At 41.0% G+C, this 19562-nt stretch overlaps 1 protein-coding gene across 2 annotated transcripts in view; it reads right to left on the reverse strand.

Annotated features, from left to right (window-relative positions):
- Window positions 1-19562, reverse strand: part of abcb4 (ATP-binding cassette, sub-family B (MDR/TAP), member 4) — a 122706-nt gene that overhangs the window by 48444 nt on the left and 54700 nt on the right. For both annotated transcript variants that reach the window (XM_063044134.1, XM_063044133.1), the window contains exons 10-12: window positions 15416-15529; window positions 3080-3190; window positions 2289-2414 (exon numbers count right to left, since the gene is read on the reverse strand). In XM_063044134.1, coding sequence (XP_062900204.1) covers window positions 2289-2414; window positions 3080-3190; window positions 15416-15529 — 351 coding nt within the window. The remainder of the gene's footprint in view (window positions 1-2288; window positions 2415-3079; window positions 3191-15415; window positions 15530-19562) is intronic.

Below are 19562 nucleotides of genomic sequence, written 5' to 3' on the forward strand. Positions count from 1 at the left end.
TGCATAGTTACTAATAAATATTATTAGTTTATAGCAATACTGGACTCCAAAGTGTTTTCCATCTTTGCTGGTTCTTTATTCCCATCACGGGGTTCGTGACACCCATCCTCCACCATTGGTAACGTGGATGTATGCTACCATTGCCACTTGGCAGCAGTATGTGCTTCAACATGTTCCAGACTCCTCACCTGCAGATTACACTACAGAAGTACAGAACAGGCTGACGTGTGTACCTGGTCTCTTATTTCTTACACCAGCCATTGAAGACATAATCCATAAAAACATTACACAAGTTTTGTCCACCATGTATGTTTTGAGTTTACTTCACTTAATTAATAAACACTATTTAAAATCAGCTTTTACTTATTTTATTTGGCTTTAATCTCTATTTTTTAAAAATCATTAAAAGTAATTTCCAACCTTCTTAAATGTTTCAGATGTTTGACAACATAACCTAGGGCAGTGCTGGAAAAGGGTCCTCAGCTGCTGTTCCCAGTTGGCCAGGTCACCATTAGCAGACCTCCCTGCTAGTGGTATAGCCATGGTCCAGAGATTTGGAGGTCACTGGGAGATGCATGAACGCAGAAGTTTGATCTGAGGTCCGAATGAGTGTCAGGGAAGTGTGTTGATAGCAAGTGGATATTTCAGATAGAATTGAGCAAAATTTTGCTCTTAATAAGACCACAAAATACAGGAGCAGAAATAGACCATTAGCCCATCGAGTCTACTCCGCCATTTCATCATGGCTGATCCAACTTTCCCCTCAGCCCCAATCTCCTGCTTTCTCCCTCTATCCCTTCATGCCCAGACTAATCAAGAATCTATCAACCTCTGTCTTAAATATATGTAAAATCTTGGCCTCCATAACTGCCTGAGCCAAAGCATTCCACAGACTCTCCACTCTCTGATAAAGAAATTCCTCCTTATCTCCATTCTAAAAGGACACCCTTTTATTCTGCGGCTGTGTCCTCTGGTCTTGAACACAGCCATCATAGAAAACATCCTTTCCACACCCTGTCTATGGAGGTCTTTCACCATTTGATAGGCTTCAACATAACAAGCCATTCAATCCTGGAATCATCTTTGTGAACCTCTTTTGAACCCTCTCTAGTTTTAGCACATCCTTTCTAAGATAAGGGGCCCAAAACTGCTCACAATACTCCAAGGGAGGCCTCACCAGTGCTTCAAAAAGTCTCAACATTATATCCTTGCTTTAATATTCTAGTCCTCTTGAAATGAATGCTAACATTGCATTTGCCTTCCTCACCACAGACTCAGCCTGCAAATTAACCTTTAGGGAATCCTGCACAAGGACTTCCAAGTCCCTTGGCAACTCTGTTTTTTTTTCCTGTCCATTTAGAAAATATTTAACCCTTTCATTTCTTCTACTAAAGTGCATGACCATACATTTCCCGACACTGTATTCCATCTGCTGTTTCTTTGCCCATTCTCCTAATCTGTTTAAATCCTCCTCTAGCCTCTGTTTTCCCAAATCTACCTGTTCCTCCACCTATCTTCATATCGTCTGCAAACCTTCCAACAAAGCCATCAATTCCATCATCCAAATCATTTTCCTTTAACTTAAACATAATTGGTCCCAACACAGACGCCCCTGGAACACCACTAGTTACTGGCAGCCAACCAGAAAAGGTTCCCTTTATTCCCATTATTTGCCTCCTTCCAATCAGACATTGCTTTATCCATGCTAGAATCTTTCCTCATGTATGTCATCTTGTCAAAGGCCTTCTGAAAATCCAAGTACGCAACATCAAACAATTCTCCTTTGTCTATCCTGCTTGTTAATTCTTCATCCTTAGGAGATCTCATCCTTAGTTTTCTAATAATGTCATTCATGCTCATTTTGTAATGAATCATTACCTCATAACTCATTAAACTCCCTTCATTGATTGTGCTCTTTCCCTAGAAGTAGCAGCAATTCATGCAGGCAATGAAGCAGTATTTCTTTGCCTGTGCTATGCCTGCATTTTAGACAATAGACAACAGGTGCAGGAGTAGGCCATTCGGCCGTTTTTAAGAGCACATGTAACCAAGTAAACAAAAAAAGATATTTCTTTACTCAAATGTTAGACTCGTCCGGCAATTAAAGTTTAAAGATCTCATTCTGCTGAGGGCAGTTGTAAAGATTGACCTTCTGGTGCATAGTACTTTGAGTTACTTCAATATTTGAATTTCTTACACCTCCCTCACCCTGACTCCCCCAATCCAAGCTTTGCTGTCCCACAATATTGAATGTTTACACAGTATGACGAGCATTGTTAAAACCTTACCATCCCATCTTCAGGATCATATAGCCTCTGCAGAAGTTGAATGGTGGTGCTCTTTCCACAACCACTGCTGCCAACTAGTGCAACTGTTTGCCCACTCTGAAACTTCAAGTTCAGACCCTTCAATACCTATTTCAAAATCATAGAGATGGAAAAGTCATTTTTACTTGCCTTTAATAATTATGCTTTGTGTCATAACATGTAATTTCCATTCTGAAAGTTATGGGCATACAAATCATTCTTACATGACTTTTTAAAATCTTATGCTTTTAGAAAGTAGTAAACAAAAAACTAATTTAAACTTATGTTCATTAAAGCTAATGGTAACTCATGGCATACAGACAAATCTACTGTTTAAATTTGCATTTCAAAAGAGTATGCATTAAAAGTTTAAAGAATATATGAATTACTTTACTTATGGTATTAAAATTTGTTTTACTGCTTAATCGTAAATCGCTGGCATGAAAAACTAAAAATTGAGCCTTCTCCTAAACGTTAAAGTCATTTACTGAAACATGCATAGTAAGCTATTTATTTAATCTGGATGATACACTGACTAAAGGTAGTAAACAAAGTCAATATGATGTAATATCTTTAAATCTTACCACATGTAAAATGATATTAAGTAATAAAACTATTACTCAATATGTTATTATAATAGTCACTTAATTATCCAAAGTGCTTTGAACTTTTTCTAAAGATGCCAATGTAGTTATAATTTGTAAGGTTAATTTACTTTATTTCAGAGGGAACACTATATTGCAATCATAATATCTGAATAACTGAAAACCTACCTTAACATCAGGTCGTGAGGGATACCTGAAATGCACATTTGAAAATTCCACATCTCCTTTAACTTGATTGAGTTTGTGTCCACTTTCTGAATAACTGTCAATCAATGGTTCCTGAATTATGATAATGAAATATTAGCTATTAATAATATGACCACATGTATTTATGTTCTATAGAAATCTGCAATTGCAGCTGCACGTGTTCTTTAGTTGTACAAGTAGTTCAGTTATAACAGAAGTGTCCCAGTAGTGCAGCGTAACACTGTATAGCGTGAGCTGCAGCATTGTGGTTCAGTTCCCACTGCTGTCCATATGGAATTACATGTTCTCCTTGTGACCGCACAGGTTTCCTCTGGGTGCTCCAGTTTCCTCCCACATTCAAAGACTGACGAGTTGAAGCTAGTAAGTTCTGGGCATGATATCTTGACACTGGCACCAGTATATCTTTGACACAAATGATGCACTTCATTGTATGCTACATATTACAAATAAAACTAATCTTTAAATCTTTTGCACAATAATTACATTCGTAAGGAATCTCACATCATAGAAAGTCACATAATAGTAATGCAGACTGTAGATGACTTCAAAGCAGAGATCTAAACAGATCCAAACAATTGTGCAGCAACCAATATGGCCTGCATAATGCAAGTATCCATAAATTACGCAAACAACAGCATTATTTGTCTTGTGTACATTGAAACATGCTGTGAAACACATAGTTTTGTGTCAAATCAAATCAGTGTGCCTTGTGCACGAGGCATCGCAGAAGTGCCACCATGCTTCCAGTACCAACATAGCATGCTCACAACTTACTAACCCTAACTCTAACTGTACGTCTTTGAAACATGGGAGGAATTTCACATTCCAAGGACATACAAGGCAGAATGTACAAATTCCTACAGACAACAGCAGAAACTGAACTCCAGTTAGTATTCACTGGCACTATAAAGCAATTGTGCTAACTGCTACTCTGCCAAACTGGCCTATTATTGCAAAACCACCTATATTTATACCATCCATGGAAATGTAGAAATGCATCCGAAGGAATTCCACAGAGAGAAAAAACAATATTGAGACAACAGAAGGGAGAAGAGGGAGGGAGACCAAAAGTTTTGGTTCAAGGGTGATTTTAACAGGGGCGCTTAGAAAGACAATGAAAAGACACACATAATGAGTATTTGTCTAAGTATTTCTGAAACATTTGTGGTTGATTCCGATATCAACTAACTTCTGTCTAAAAATGTACTTCTCAGATTTGTTTCAAACCTCCTTCATTTCACCTTAGATCTACACTGTTTTCTTTGATACCAAGATGGGAAAAATTTTTTGACCACCTATTTCACAATTTTATATATAATTCATAGGGTTACCCTTTCAGCCTCCTTCACTGTAGTGAAATCAAATGTCGTCTATCCAATCTTTGCACATAATTTAAGTCCTCCAATCCAGAAAACATCTTGGTGAATCTCTTTCTCCACTCTCCCCAGTACAAACAAATTCTTGCTATGTTGTGGCAACTAGAACTGCACATGATCATCCAAGTGAGGCCTAACCAGTACTTGTAAATTTGCAACAAACATCCGAGCTATTACATTTTATGATCTAACCCAGAGATTCCCAATGTGGACGGTACCACCCCCAAGAGGGTAATTACGTGTCTTAAGGGGGGGGGGTGAGATAGAAGTTGTTGGGGTGCATTCAAGGTTCTGGGGGGGGGGCAGAAAGCGGCACCCTAACTTAAGGCAAGAGACCTGACTGACCATTAGTAGAGCAGGCACTTCCAAAACTAAAGGATGAGGCACTGAAACACAGGAGGAACCACAGCTCTGTAGGTGGTGAGCACTCATCATCACTCTGCGTCTGAAACTCGGCAATCTCATCCAACCTTACCAACCAAACAGACATTATTGGGGATCCATAGATTAGCACCAGGCTGCCCAACAGGTCCCCTTGACTTGCAGCACAGAATGAGTTCATGCAATTTAGCAGCTGGTAAGTCAAATACACCCTCTCAAAGTTCTCTACAGGTCTACAGAAAACATGTTGCGCAACAGTACAATGCTGCCTGGAACCAATCAGTGAACCCGAAGGTCCCACTTGAAGTGTTCAAAGCGACCTCAGCTTCAAATGTGCAGTCAAGGAAAATCTTCGGCGGTTATGAGACCTTACATGATTGGAAGTGTATAAAGGTAGCTTGCCGAACACCAGCCCTGTCCCAGCTAAGCTTCAGATTCTGATCTGAATCCCTGTCAACATGGTTTTGCTGTTGTGATCGTCTTCATCTTTGACTCGCCATTCCCTTGCATGCCGCTACCCTGATTCCATCCTGGTCAAATTGCTGCTGTCATCAATATCCAATAGGCATTCCCAGTTTGCGTAATTTTTAAAAATTTTAATTTAGCCCTGTTAATGATGGATTAATACATATGGTGCAATCTGAGTCTGAAGGTGGTAAAGCCTTGAACTCTAATCTTGCTAAGAAACGGAAACTAGTGTTACATACATGGAGTATGGTTTTATTCCATTCCTGTCAGATCAGCGGCACACCATGTGTCTTATTTCTAATACTGTACTGTCTAAAGATGCCATGAAACCATCAAGGTTGCCGGAACTCTTCCATAAAAGACACCCTGAAAAGGCTACTTATGGCATTACCCAGTTCCAGAAGATGAAAGAAGCATTCAAAAGGTGTTGCACTCTCGAGTTATTTGCCAAGAAAGCTAAAAATGACTTTGAGAGTGGTCTCATTTCTCCTTGTAACATTATCAAAAATGGAAAAGTTTATGAAGAAATTCTCTTTTGTAAAAAGTTAAAAACAAACATCAACAGAAAATCAATGATGAGCTCAAAATGTATATCAAGGATAAAAGTATGCCGATTAGGAACATGATTTCTTGTGCAACAGATGGGGCACCATATATGCAGGTCACCATATGCTGGTTTAGTGGCGTTTATGAAAAAAGAAAATTCCAACTCTGTTTGCAATCCATTATGTAATAAAGCCTCAACATCTTGCAGCCAAAAACCTTCAGCAGTGACTTTTTTTCCTAGCATGATTCTTGTAATATCTGCTACCAGCAAAATTAAAGCTCATCCATTAAATAGCAGAATATTTTACCAGTTATGCCAAGATAATGATGAAGAGTTTGAAAATTTGCTTCTTCACACTAAAGTGTCTTGGCTGTCAAAAGGCTGCTGCTTAAAATATTTCTTTGATCATTTTGACACCATGGTTGAATTTTTGCACAAAGTCAACAAGAGCTTGGGAAACAAGGCTAAACTTGTATGTGGAGATGTCACATACTTAGATGATCTGTATGACAAAATTAACTTTCTAAATATGAAACTGCAGGGTGAGCATTTCAATTTAATTTAGGCAAAAAGTGCAGTGTCCACTTTTATCAGAAAATTGGAAATATATGAGCAAAAGATCTGGAGGAGGATATTCTCAGTTTCTCTGCATGGAAAGTATGACACACACTTTCACAGATGGTGATTTGCAAGAGTATTGCTTACACCTGCAGGAACTAAAGAAGGACTTTCAGAATGAATTCAAGGATTTGAATGAGCTGGAAATTCCCAACTGAGTAATTAACCCATTTCTAAGCAAGGTGGAAGAACAGGAAGTGAGCCGACAAGTAATTATCAAAATTCAGAATGATGAAGAAGCAAAAATGTTTTTCAAAAATGTTGGCTTTTGTGGTATGTGGCTACGCTGTCTTATGAAGTTTCCTGGTCTTTGGAAAAGAACCAAGTTGCTCTTCATTGCACTTCCATCCACGTACCTTGTTGAAACAGGCTTCTGTGCATTGAACCACATATGCACAAAGAACGGAAACCACATTGACGTTGTTATGTGTAAGGGGGTTTCGACTTTTATGTTACTGCGGAGGCTAATTAAAATGGCATCTTTGTTATGTTAATCTGGGGAATGCGGCTTTGTTGTGTTAAACGCTGAGAAAGTTTACGCTAGCAGCTTGTATTGGTTTAGAGTGTGATGAGAAATATGTTATTAACCAATTGGGATAGTTGTTATGTTTTTGGTGTATTTGAAGATACTGTATGCGCGGGGTTTTGAGGCAGAAGGCGGAAGAGCGAGACAGAGGATGGACGAGGTGCTGTGATGTCCGCTAACGGGGTTGGACCCCAAGGAGGGCGTTCGGCGAGGAGACGGAGACGGACTCGTGTGGAGCGTCTGGTCAACCACCGTCGTTGGTCCCAGGCGGCCGGTCGAGGTGGTCCAAGGGGTTGCAGGGTGAAGAAGGTGGTCCTTGAGCTCCAATTGTTTGTGCACGAAGAGATTGAACTTTGATAAGTGTAGCGCCTTTTATTTTCCTTTTATATTTTATTCTCTCTTAATTATATAGTTCCAGTAATATCTATAAACTGTAAATCATTTAATCATTTCTGGTATATTGTCTGTTATTTGGGCGGGGTGGGGTACCTCACACAGCATCCACACAAACGAATTATCTAGTTTGGCAGGGCCAAGGCTGTTTCCCTAGATGACAGCGAGCCGAGCGATCATGAGGGCGGCCGGGGGGGGGGGGGGCTACATATGCTTGGAAACTTAAGGCTTTTGCTGTTGCAACTTGAACGAGATATTTTAACTCTTGCTAAAAACCATAAATCTCATGGATCACTGATATCAAAGCTGCTGTATAGTGCACAGGTACTGTGTAAGTTAGGTTTAAAGACAAAATTTTTTAACAGAATCATTTTTATCATGTTAGCACATGGTAGATATGTTTTTACACTATGGGGGTGCTGGGAAGTATATTGTGCCTGAGGTCAAAAAAGGTTGGGAAAGTCTGCTCTAACCCATGAAGGGAAATGTGCTACATGTCTCCTTCACCATCCTGTCAAACTAGGTTACCACTTTTACATTATTCACCTCATGTTAGTAAAAAAACTTAGTGAAACTCAAATCTGTTTAAACTGTGGAGTCGATTGTCCACCCTTCCCTATTCATATTATTATGCATCTGATATTTGTGAAATGCAGCAGTGTCTTGAAAGATCTTATAGCTGACAGTAAATATGATTTTTTATCTAATAGTAATAGATTTCCACTGAATTTCTTTGCCACAGGCAAAAACATCTGATTCACAGATATTCATAATTAAAATAAAGTGCTGGCTAGCAAAAAAATGACAGAAACAGCAAGTTACAAATAGTTAAAGTCTGAAAAAAACAAAAATTATTGTAAGTTCCCTTTGGTCTGGCAGTACTTGTACAGACAGAAACAGTTAACATTTCAGGTTTATTTTTGTTCACCAGAACTCAAAAAAAAAATCAAAATCAAAGACGCCTTAATTTCAGAGAGAGTAGAGTGGTGGAAATAACAAATGGAATATTTCTGGTAGGGTGGTGACTGAATCACAGACACTCAGTGGGCATTTTATTAGGTACATCCTGTCCCTAAGTAACATGGCCATTGAGTGGTATGTTCATAGTCTTCTACTGTTGTGGTCCATCCACTTCAAGGTTTGACATGTTGTGCATTCAGTCCCTGGATAACAAGCTTCGTGAACTGACAGCCAGAATCTCACATCAGCTGGAAACAAAGGAATGCAACATTTTGTGCTTCGTGGCGACCTGGCTGATGGAGAAGATACTAGATCATGCAATCGAGCCCACTGGGTTCACCCTGTTCTGGGCAATCAGGTCAAAAAACCTCACTGGGAAGGGTAAAGGAAGAGGGGTATGCTTCATGGTCAACAATACTTGGTGCGACCCCTAGAATGTGCATGCCCTCAAATCCTTTTGATCCCTAGACCTGGAATACCTGGTGCTGCTGTGCAGACCCTACTGGCTGCCGAGGGAGTTCATGGCTGTTATCATCACAGCGGCGTACATTCCGCTGCAGGCTGATACTGACCTGGCTCTCAAGGAACTGTATGAGACCATCAACACGCTGGAGACTGCACACCCAGAGGCTGCCTTCATCGCCGGTGATTTTAATCGAGTGTCGCTGATGAAAGTCTCTCCAAAGTTTTGTCAGCACTTCCACGTGAGAACTCATGGAGATAACACACTTGACCATTGTTACACTCACTTCTGCAATGCTTACAAAGCTTTTCTTTACCCAGCTCTTGGAAAATCAGATCACTCTTTGATCCTGCTTTTGCCACCATGCAGGGAGAAGCTGAAACAAGGGGCGGCCATAATTCAAACTGTCCACTGCTGGTCTGACCAATCGGCCTCCATGCTGCAGGACTGCTTCGATGATGCTGACTGGAATGTCTTCCATGATGAAGATGTCTCCAAGTTCACTGATAGATTCATGTGTTTCATCCAGAAGTGCATCAATGACATTTTCCCCCTGAAGTCAGTCAGGGTCTTCCTGAACCAGAAACCATGGATCAATAGTTCCGTACGAGCAGCACTTACAGTGCAACATCGAGCTTACATTGCTGGAGATCAACTAGAGCTCAAGAAAAGCAGCTATGATCTGCGCAAAGCTATCAAGGGTGTGAAACAACAATATAGGGAGAAGACTGAGTCAAGATTCACAACAAATAGCACAGGTGACTTGTAACGAGGGCTGCACATCATCGCAGACTTCAAAGCCAAACGTGGTGCCACCAGCATGGCGGCCTCTCTCCCAGATGAGCTCAATCGCTTTTACACTGTTTGATGTCACTAGCTTTGAGCCTCTGCGGAAAGCCACCGCTACGACCTGCAATCTGGTCATCTCTGAGGCTGAGGTACGCAGATGTTTCCAATGAGTGGACAGTCGCAAGGCTGAAGGGCCAGACGGCATCCCAGGGCGAGTACTCAGGATGTGCGCAGTACAACTGGCAGCTGTGTTTACAGACATTTTTAATCTCTCCCTCTCCCAGTGTAGAGTGCCCTCCTGCTTCAAATTATCCACCATTGTCCCTGTACCAAAAAAGACCAAGGTAACATGCCTGAACGACTGGTGTCCTGTCGCACTCACCTCAATAATAAGCAAATGCTTTGAGAGTCTGGTCAAGGATTACATCTGCAGCTTGCTACCACCCAAACTGGACCCCAAACAATTCACCTATGGACACAACCGATTGACAGATGACGGAATAGCCACTGCTTTACATATTGTCTTTACACATCTGGAGAAGAAGGATGCTTATGTGAGAATGCTGTTCTTAGACTACAGTTCAGCATTCAATACCATAGTTCCATCCAGGTTCGACAAGAGGCTCAGAGACCTTGGCCTTGACCCTGTCTTGTGCAGCTGGATCCTGGACTTCTTGTCAGATTGCCAGCAGGTTGTAAGAGTGGGCTCCCTTACCTCCAACCCTCTGACTGTCAATACAGGAGCCCCTCAGGGCTGCGTACTGAGTCCCCTCCTTTACTCCCTGTATACCCATGACCGTATCACCACCCACAGCTCCAATTTACTAATTAAGTTTGCCCACAACCCTATATTGATTGGCCTTATCTCAGATATTAACGAGGTGGCCTACAGGGAAGAAGTTAGCTCTCTGACACAGTGGTGTCAAGAAAGCAACCTCTCCCTCAAAGTCACAAAAACAAAGCACCTGGTTGTGGATTACAGGAGGAATGGAGACAGGCTAGTCCCTATTGACATCAATGGAGCTGGGGCTGAGAGGGTAAACAGCTTCAAGTTTCCTCGGCATCCACATCACCGAGGACATCACGTGGTCCGTACACACCAGCTGTGTGGTGAAAAAGGCACAATTGCGCCTCTTTCATCTCAGGTGGTTGAAGAGGTTTGGTATGGGCCCCCAAATCCTAAGGACTTTCTACAGGGGCACAATTGAGAGCATCCTGACTAGCTGCATTGCTGCCTGGTATGGGAACTGTACCTCCCTTAATTGCAGGACTTTGCAGAGAGTGGTGCGGATAGCCCAGCGCATCTGCAGTTGTGAACTTCCCATGATTCAGGACATTTACAAGGACCGGTGTGTAAAAGGGGCCCGTAGGATCACTGGGGGCCTAAGCCACCCCAACCACAATCTATTCCAGCTGCTACCATCTGGGAAACGGTACTGCAGCATAAAGCCAGAACCAACAGGCTCCAGGACAGCTTCTTTCACCAGGCCATCAGACTGATTAAGTCACGCTGATTTGAGTGTACTCTATATTACATTGACTATTCTATTTATTATAAATTACTATGATTGCACATGGCACATTTAGATGGAGATGTAACAAAGATTTTTACTCCTCATGTTTGTGAAGGATGTAAGAAATAAAGTCAATTCAATTCAGAGACGCTCTTCTGCACACCACTGTTGTGTGGTTATTTGAGTTACTGCCACCATGAATCAGTCTAGTCATTCTGCTCCGATTCTCTCATTAACAAGGCATTTTTGCCCACAGAACTACTGCTCATGGATGTTTTACTTTTTTTTGCTCCATTCTCAGTAAATTCTAGAGATGGTTATACATGAAAATCCCAGATTCACAGTTTCTGAGATAGTCAAACCACCCCGTCTGGCACCAGCAGTTATTCCACAGTCAAAGTCACTTAGATTACATTTTGTTCCCATTCTGATGTTTGGTCTAAACCTCTTGACCATGTCTGCATGTTTTTATGTATTGACTTGTTGCCACATACTGATCTCCATCAGCACAGGTGCACCACAAGGCTGTGTACTTAGCCCACTGCTCTACTCGCCTTATACTGTTAACTGTGAAGCTAAGCACAGCTCCATAGTTAAGTCTGCTGATGACACCATTTTAGTTGGCCAAATTGAAGATGGTGACAAATCAGCATATTGGACACAGATTAAAAATCTGGCTGAGCAGTGCTACACCACCAAACTCTCACTCAATATCAGCAAGACCAAGGAACCAATTATTGACTTCAGGAGGAGAAAACCAGAGATCCATGAGTTAGCCTTCAATCGGGGGGATCAGAGATGGAGAAGGTCAGCAACTTTGAATTCCTCAGTGTTATCATCCCAGAGGACCTGACCTGGGCCCAGCACGCAAGTGCAATTACAATGAAAGCGTGGCAGCACCTCAACTTCCTTAGGAGTTTGCAGAGATTTGGCCTGACATAGAAAACTTTGACAAAAATAATAGATGTGTGGCAGAGAGTATATTGACTGGTGCATCACAGCCCAGTATAGAAACACTAATGCCCTTTAATGGAAAGTCCTACAAAAAGTAATAGATAAGGCCCAATCCATCATGGTAAGGCTCTCACCATTGAGCACATCTACACAGACTGCTGTTGCAAGTAACATCCATCATCAAGGACTACCACCACCCAGGCTATGCTCTCTTCTTGCTGCTGCCATCAGGAAAAGGTACAGGAGCCTTTAGGACCTACTCCACCAGGTTCTTAATTACCTCTCAACCATCAGGCTCTTGAACCAGTGGGTGATGACTTCACTTGCTCCATCACTGAACTTTTCCCACAACCTATGGATGCATCTTCAAGGACATTTCGTCTCGTACTCAATATTTATTGCATATATTTTCTTTCTTTTAGTATTTGCAGAGATTGTCATCTTTTCACACTGGTTGTCCATTCTCTTTCATTGATTCTATCATGGTTATAGGATTTAATGGATATTAACTCACTGTACACCCATGATTGTGTAGCCAAGTTTCCATCAAACTCACTATAAAAGTTTGCTGATGACACAACAATTGTAGGACGCATCTCGGGTAATGATGAGTTTGAGTACAGAGAGGAAATTAAGAACCTGGTGGCATGGTGCGAAGACAATAACCTATCCCTCAACGTCAGCAAGACGAAGGAATTGGTTGTTGACTTCAGAAGGAGTAGCAGACCGCACGACCCAATTTACATCAGTGGTGCGCAAGTGGAACAGGTCAAAAGCTTTAAGTTCCTCGGGGTCAATATCGCAAATGACCTGACTTGGTCCAACCAAGCAGAGTCCACTGCCAGAAGGCCCACCAGTGCCTTTACTTCCTGAGAAAACTGAAGTAGTTTGGCCTGTCCCCTAAAACCCTCACTAATTTTTATAGATGCACCGTAGAAAGCATTCTTCTAGGGTGCATCACAACCTGGTATGGAAGTTGTCCTGTCCAAGACCGAAAGAAGCTGCTGAAGATCATGAACATGGCGCAGCACATCACACAAACCAATCTTCCGTCCATGGACTCACTTTACACCGTACGCTGTCGGAGCAGTGCTACCAGGATAATCAAGGACACGACCCATCCAGCCAACACATTTCTCGTCCCTCTTCCCTCCAGGAGAAGGCTCAGGAGCTTGAAGACTCGTACGGCCAGATATGGAAACAGCTTCTTTCCAACTGTGATAAGACTGCTGAACGGATCCTGACCCGGATCTGGGGCATACCCTCCAAATATCTGGACCTGCCTCTCGGTTTTTTTGCACTACCTTACTTTCCATTTTTCTATTTTCTATTTATGATTTATAATTTAAATTTTTAATATTTTCTAATTTTAACTATTTTAAATATTTTTAATACTTAATATTTGTAATCCAGGGAGTGGGAAGCACAGAATCAAATATCGCTGTGATGATTGTACGTTCTAGTACCAACTGTTTGGCGACAATAAAGCATAAAGTATATGCCTGCAATAAAATGAATCTCCGGCTTGTGTATGGTGACATATATGTACTTCGATAGTAAATTTCCTTTTAACTTTAAACACTGAGTAATATTTCATATAATTTTTTTGATTAAGCATTCTTTGTTGTTTACATAATTCGTTATGGGTTATGTATAAAAGCACGTGAATGGCATACATCATCACACCATGTCACTAAAAGTAAAGAACAATGCAAGCACATTTATTCCCTGCTCCATGTTTTTCTTTTGATTAGTTTTATGTTTTGGAAAGTTTTTCTACTATAGAAGTTTCTCCAAGTTTTAGATGGCATGCCGAACCTTCACAAACTCCTGCTGCTGTGCCCTCTTCACAATTGCACTTATGTGCTGGGCCCAGGACAGAACCTCTGAAATAATAACACTGAAGAATTTAAAGTTGCTGACCCCCTCTGCCTCTGATTTCCCAGTGAGGATTGACTCAGGGACCTCCAGTTTAATACATACATACAAAAATTAAAATTGTCCTATACAGGCCAAGAGATTTAATTGCCGTGGAGTATTTCCTACTCTTGTGGGCAAGAGAGACTTGAGGCTGTGAAACAATCTCAGATTTAAGAACCTCCTCTGTTGTGGCTGTAGGAGTTGACTCTGGGACTGCAGGAAGTGGTTCTGACAGCTGTGGACATCTTTCTTCTCTAACAATTGACTCTAATCTCCTCAAATGCTCGATGTGTCATCTCCAGATGACATCAGATTCAGTCTCCACTGTGTAGGAGAGCAGTCTAGTTCTGTCCTTAATCTTTCCAAGAACCTACTTTTGATCACAACTATAGTCCCTCGACAGGACTGTTAGCCGAGGAGTGAAACATCAAACCTCCTTGTTTGAGGAGCCCTCAATTTGTCTCAGCCATTTGTCTTGCATATTCCTTCTGACTGGGTTTGAGGACATCCTAGCATGAAATCAAGGGACAACCCAGGAACAGCATAGCTGGTATGTTTTTGTGGAATGTGCAGCATTGCGACATCCAAACAAGAAATTGGCAAGCAAGCTTCTGATTCAGTGTTAGGGTAGTGGGTTCTGTTGACATTTCTACCGTGCATTCTCTAGACTCTGGACAAATCTTTCCTCAAAGCCAGTTGTAGCTAGGTGGTACGGCACAGATGTAGTATGTCTTATTCCATTCATTTTCAGGAATGTAAAACTGTTCTGCAAAAAAACTGTGGTCATTTGCCACTGACTAAGCATGCATCAACCAGCTATGTGTTATGCAATCTAACATGCGTATCTTTCCAATGTAGCCAGCCATTGCTGCTTTTTTATCATCACCCAGTACTCACTGTTTATGAACCCATGAATTTCATCCATTTTCTGCCTTTCTTTAAACTCAAGTGTCTCATCACACTTCAACAGGTCATCTCAGGTTTGTTTAAAATTTCCTCGCCGCCACTGTTTTGTTTTGTAACTTCAAATCATAAAGTTGATTGAAATAGAAAGCATGAAGCCGGGAATAAACATGCCCTACTACATTCTTTACTTTGAGTGAGGCACGTGATGATGTACGCCATTCAGATACATTCACCTATAACAATGGATAATCTGAACAACAAAGAATGCTTCGTCAAACAATATACTTACAATATTACTGAAATATTAAATGTACAATATTGGCCTTACAAAAGCAGGTGTGTTGGCAAGTTTGAAGCCTGACTGTTTTCCTTTGCATATCCATTTTTGAATCCATTGGGTGCTGAAAGGGAAAAGCATCACTTTCCTCTAACTTTACATTTCTCACCAATGAGTATACACACTGATGAAATGGCTAGATTACCTGGTCCATAATCTTATAGATCTTCTGTGCTGCTCCTCTTGCACTGGCAAATGCTTCAATATGTGGTGAAGTTTGACCAATGGAAAATGCACCAATTAGGACTGCAAAAAACACCTGAAATTTTGGAGGGAAAAATAGAAATAAAGGCTACACTGGTCAGAAATGCAAATACTATTTTCTTATTTTCAAAATAGATTTCATGATATGTTACTCCATCAAAAGCACATCAGAATCTAATCTTTTTTTTCTTCCTTAGGGTATGTACCCCAATGGCAGCTTGAAATTCAGCCTCGTATCTCACCCAGGTTATCTGGGGAAATTCAAAGCTCTCACTGGCATGCAGACTAAATTGAGGCTCATTACTTAACTCAGCAATTTCCTAATTTACACCATTGAGTGGTGTGCTGGAAGAACTGAATTCTGAACATTACTCTATTGTAATTCAGGGCAGTACACATGATATAACCCATTACCTCAAGAGATAACAATGGCAATGAATTTAATTACACTGGACTTTATTACTATATTGATAGGAGTGTGACGAGAATACACATAAAATTAAGATGTTTGCTGGCCTGGGTTAGCATCAGTGACATCAGCAAGTGGTCTGCCACCTGCCCTCAGGGGAAGGAGAGATAAGGAACAATGGAGCAGCGTCTGGAGATGTGTAATGAAGGGATGTGGGAGGAAGAGCTGTCTGGAGCGGCTCCCCTCTTTGAACCTTGAACTGTTTGAAGTGATGGACAGGCGATACCCCAGCAGGGGGATAAAAAGGGACAGGTTCGCTAAGGCACACACACACGCCACCCGAGGTAACAAGACCCTGGAAGCGGTGCGCCTCTCACGAGTGGGTGAGAAGTACCAGACAACGACCAGGGTGGAAAGGTACGATCAGCGGGAACCCGGTGTGTGTCCGCCCTTGCCTGGGTGCGGAGTTCACTGCAGAGGATCGACCGCATCTGGAGGAGGGGTCACAGTCGGTGACCTCAGGTGACATCACCAAGGACCCGCCCAAAAGTTGCTTGTGAGCAATCTCGCCGGTCTGTGAGTGAAGCCGTTCTGAATGATCAGTTGTTCCTGTTCTATCTCTCTCTCCCCCAACGTTGTCCATCGCCATGGCAACGATTACTGCGAACTGAACTATTAACTGGACTGAACTTTGAGTCACTTTGAAATTTGATCATTTACCCCTAGACAACGATAGAGCTTGATTGATGCTGTTATCTTAATTCTGTGCACATGTGTGTTTATCATCGCTGAACTGTTGCATTTATTATCCTTTCGATTACTGTGTTGCTTGTTTCTTTAATAAAACTTTCTTAGTTCTAGTACTCCAGACTCCAACTGAGTGATCCACTTCTGCTGGTTTGGCAACCCAGTTACGGGGTACGTAACAGGAGGTATTCATTTGCAAGTATTCAGAATAAAATTCATGACCTTTGGAAAAGAATTTGTTGCCATCGGTGCAGATGTAAGCACATTAGGATCATGGTTGGAGTCCCTGATTGTCATTAATTAACTGAACTCTGACTACTTACCTTCACTCATCCATCACATTATTTACTTGTGCATGAAGACAGCAGATCAACCCCGTCACTGAACAGCTCTAAAACTTACAAATTCAAAATTGTCCAATTTTTATAGTTATTACTCTAATCCCATCTTTTGCATAAGAATTAATTGTAAATTCAAATGTTTAGAGCCAATAAATTCTATGAGTTAAAAGACAATAATACTCTATAATTAGCAAAATCACTGTTCTATAGTCAGTAAGTGCCAACAAATTTTTGTTATTATCCTCATCTTGGCTTGGGATGCCTAGTGACCTGAGGTCCCAAAGTTGAACAGAAAGCCTATACAAAGGGGAGGCTAGGCTTTCAAGGATGGTGTTCAGCCTGGGTGACTGCATGACTATATGTTTACACATTGTCAGCTTATCATCTTGATGCTCGCCTTACTGCAACTTCCACAGATACACTGCTTCCACAACTTCCTTTCTGCTAATTGCAAAGAATGAGAGATTTGTGGACTTCCCTATTGTATTGAATATTTAGTTTATTCTCCTTGGAGGTACAAAGCACTGTGAGGTGATTAAAATTTTAGCAGCTAAAAATTTACCATCATAAACTATAAAACAAATAGAGTATTGATTGAAAGTAATGCCCATCTTCCTACAATCAGATACATCATTAGCTTTATCTGAAAAATTGGATGGTTAATGGAGTCATATTATGAATGTACAAATCAGACAGCAACTTTTAGTGACAAATATATACACACACACATATATATATATATATATATATATACACACACACACACAAACATATTATAAATTAATTCCAATTAATAGGAGAGTACAAAATATCACAAGCTTGAGGATTGGAAAGCTTTTTAAAACCAACAGAAGGCAACTAAAAAGTCATTAAGGTAAAGATGGAAGTAAGCTAGCCAATAATATTAAAGAGGATACCATAAGCATCTTCAGATACATAAAACATAAAAGAGAGACAAGAGTAGATATTTAATCGCTGGAAAATGATGCTAGAGAGGTAGTAATAGGGGAAAAGCAAATGGTGGACAAACTGAATAAATATCTTGCATCAGCCTTCACTGTGGAACTCACTAGCAGTATGATGGATGTTCCAGGTATCAGGGGGCATGAAGTGTGTGATAATTACCAGAAACTGAAAGGTCTGAAGGTAGACAAGTCACCTGGACCATATGGTATGCATCCAAGAGGTAGCTGAAGAGATTGTGGAGGCATTAGTAATTATCTTTTAAGAACCACTAGATTCTGGAAGAATAGAAAATTGCAAATGTCACTCTACTCTTCAAGAAGGGAGAGAGGCAGAAGGAAGGAAACTATAGGCCAGTTGGTCTGAACTCAGTGGCTGGAAAGATGTAGGAGTTGACTATTAAGGATGATGCTTCAGGATATTTGGAGGGACATGATAACATAGGTTGTAGCCAAGATGGTTTCCTCAAGGGAAAATCTTGCCTGAAAAATCTCTTGAAAATCTTTGCAGAAATTACAAGCAAGATAGAAGAAGAATTGATTGCTGTTGTGTACTTGTATTTTCAGAAGACCTTGATAAGGTACCACACATGAGGTTGCTTAACCAGCTACGAGCCCATAGTATTATTGGAAAGATTTTAGCATGGATAAAGCAGTGGCTGATTGGCAGGAGGCAAAGATTGGGAATAAAGGGAGCCATTTCTAGTTGGCTACCACTGACTAGTGGTGTTCCACAGAATCTATATTGGGACCAATTCTTTTTATGTTATATGTCAGTGATTTAGATGATGGAATTGATGGCTTTGTTGCAAAAGTTGCTGATAATATGAAGATAGGTGGAGGGGCAGATAGTTTTGAGGAAGTGGAGAGACTACAAAAGGACTGTGACTAGGTGAATGGGCCAAGAAATGGCAAATGGAATACAGTGTAGGGAATGGTATAGTCATGCACTTTGATAGAAGAAATGAAAGTGTTGACTATTTTCTAAATGGAGAGAAAATACAAAAAACTGAGGCACAAAGGGACTTGGGAGTCCTTGTGCAGGACTCCCTAAAAATTGATTTGCAGGTTGTGCCTGTGGTGAGGAAGGCAAATGTAATGTTAGCATTCATTTCAAGAGGACTAGAATATAACAGCAAGGATGTAATGTTGAGACTTCATAGAGGTTTGGTGAGACCCCACTTGGAGTATTGTGAACAGTTTTGGGCCTCTTATCTTAGAAACTGGAGAGGATTCAAAGGGGGTTCACGAAAATGATTCCAGGATTGAGTGGCTTCTCATTTGAAGAGCATTTGATGTTTCTGAGCCTGTATTCACTAGATTTCAGAAGAATAACGGCTGACCTCATCTAAATCTATCGAATGGTAAAAGGCCTTGATCGAGTGGAAGTGGAGAGGATGTTCCCTATGGTGGGATAGTTTAAGACCATAAGACACAGCTCAGAATAGAGGTGCATTAGAATGGAGATTAGAAGGAATTTCTTTAGTCAGGAAATGGTTAATTTGTGGAATTTGTTGCCACAGGCAGCTTTGCAAGCCAAGTCTTTCTGTATATTTAAGGCAGAGGTTGATGGATCCTTGATGGGTCAGGGCATGAAGGGATATGGGGAGAAGGCAGGAGACTGGGACT

This window comes from Mobula hypostoma, chromosome 3 (genome assembly GCF_963921235.1).
Source record: "Mobula hypostoma chromosome 3, sMobHyp1.1, whole genome shotgun sequence".
Lineage (NCBI taxonomy): Eukaryota > Metazoa > Chordata > Chondrichthyes > Myliobatiformes > Myliobatidae > Mobula > Mobula hypostoma.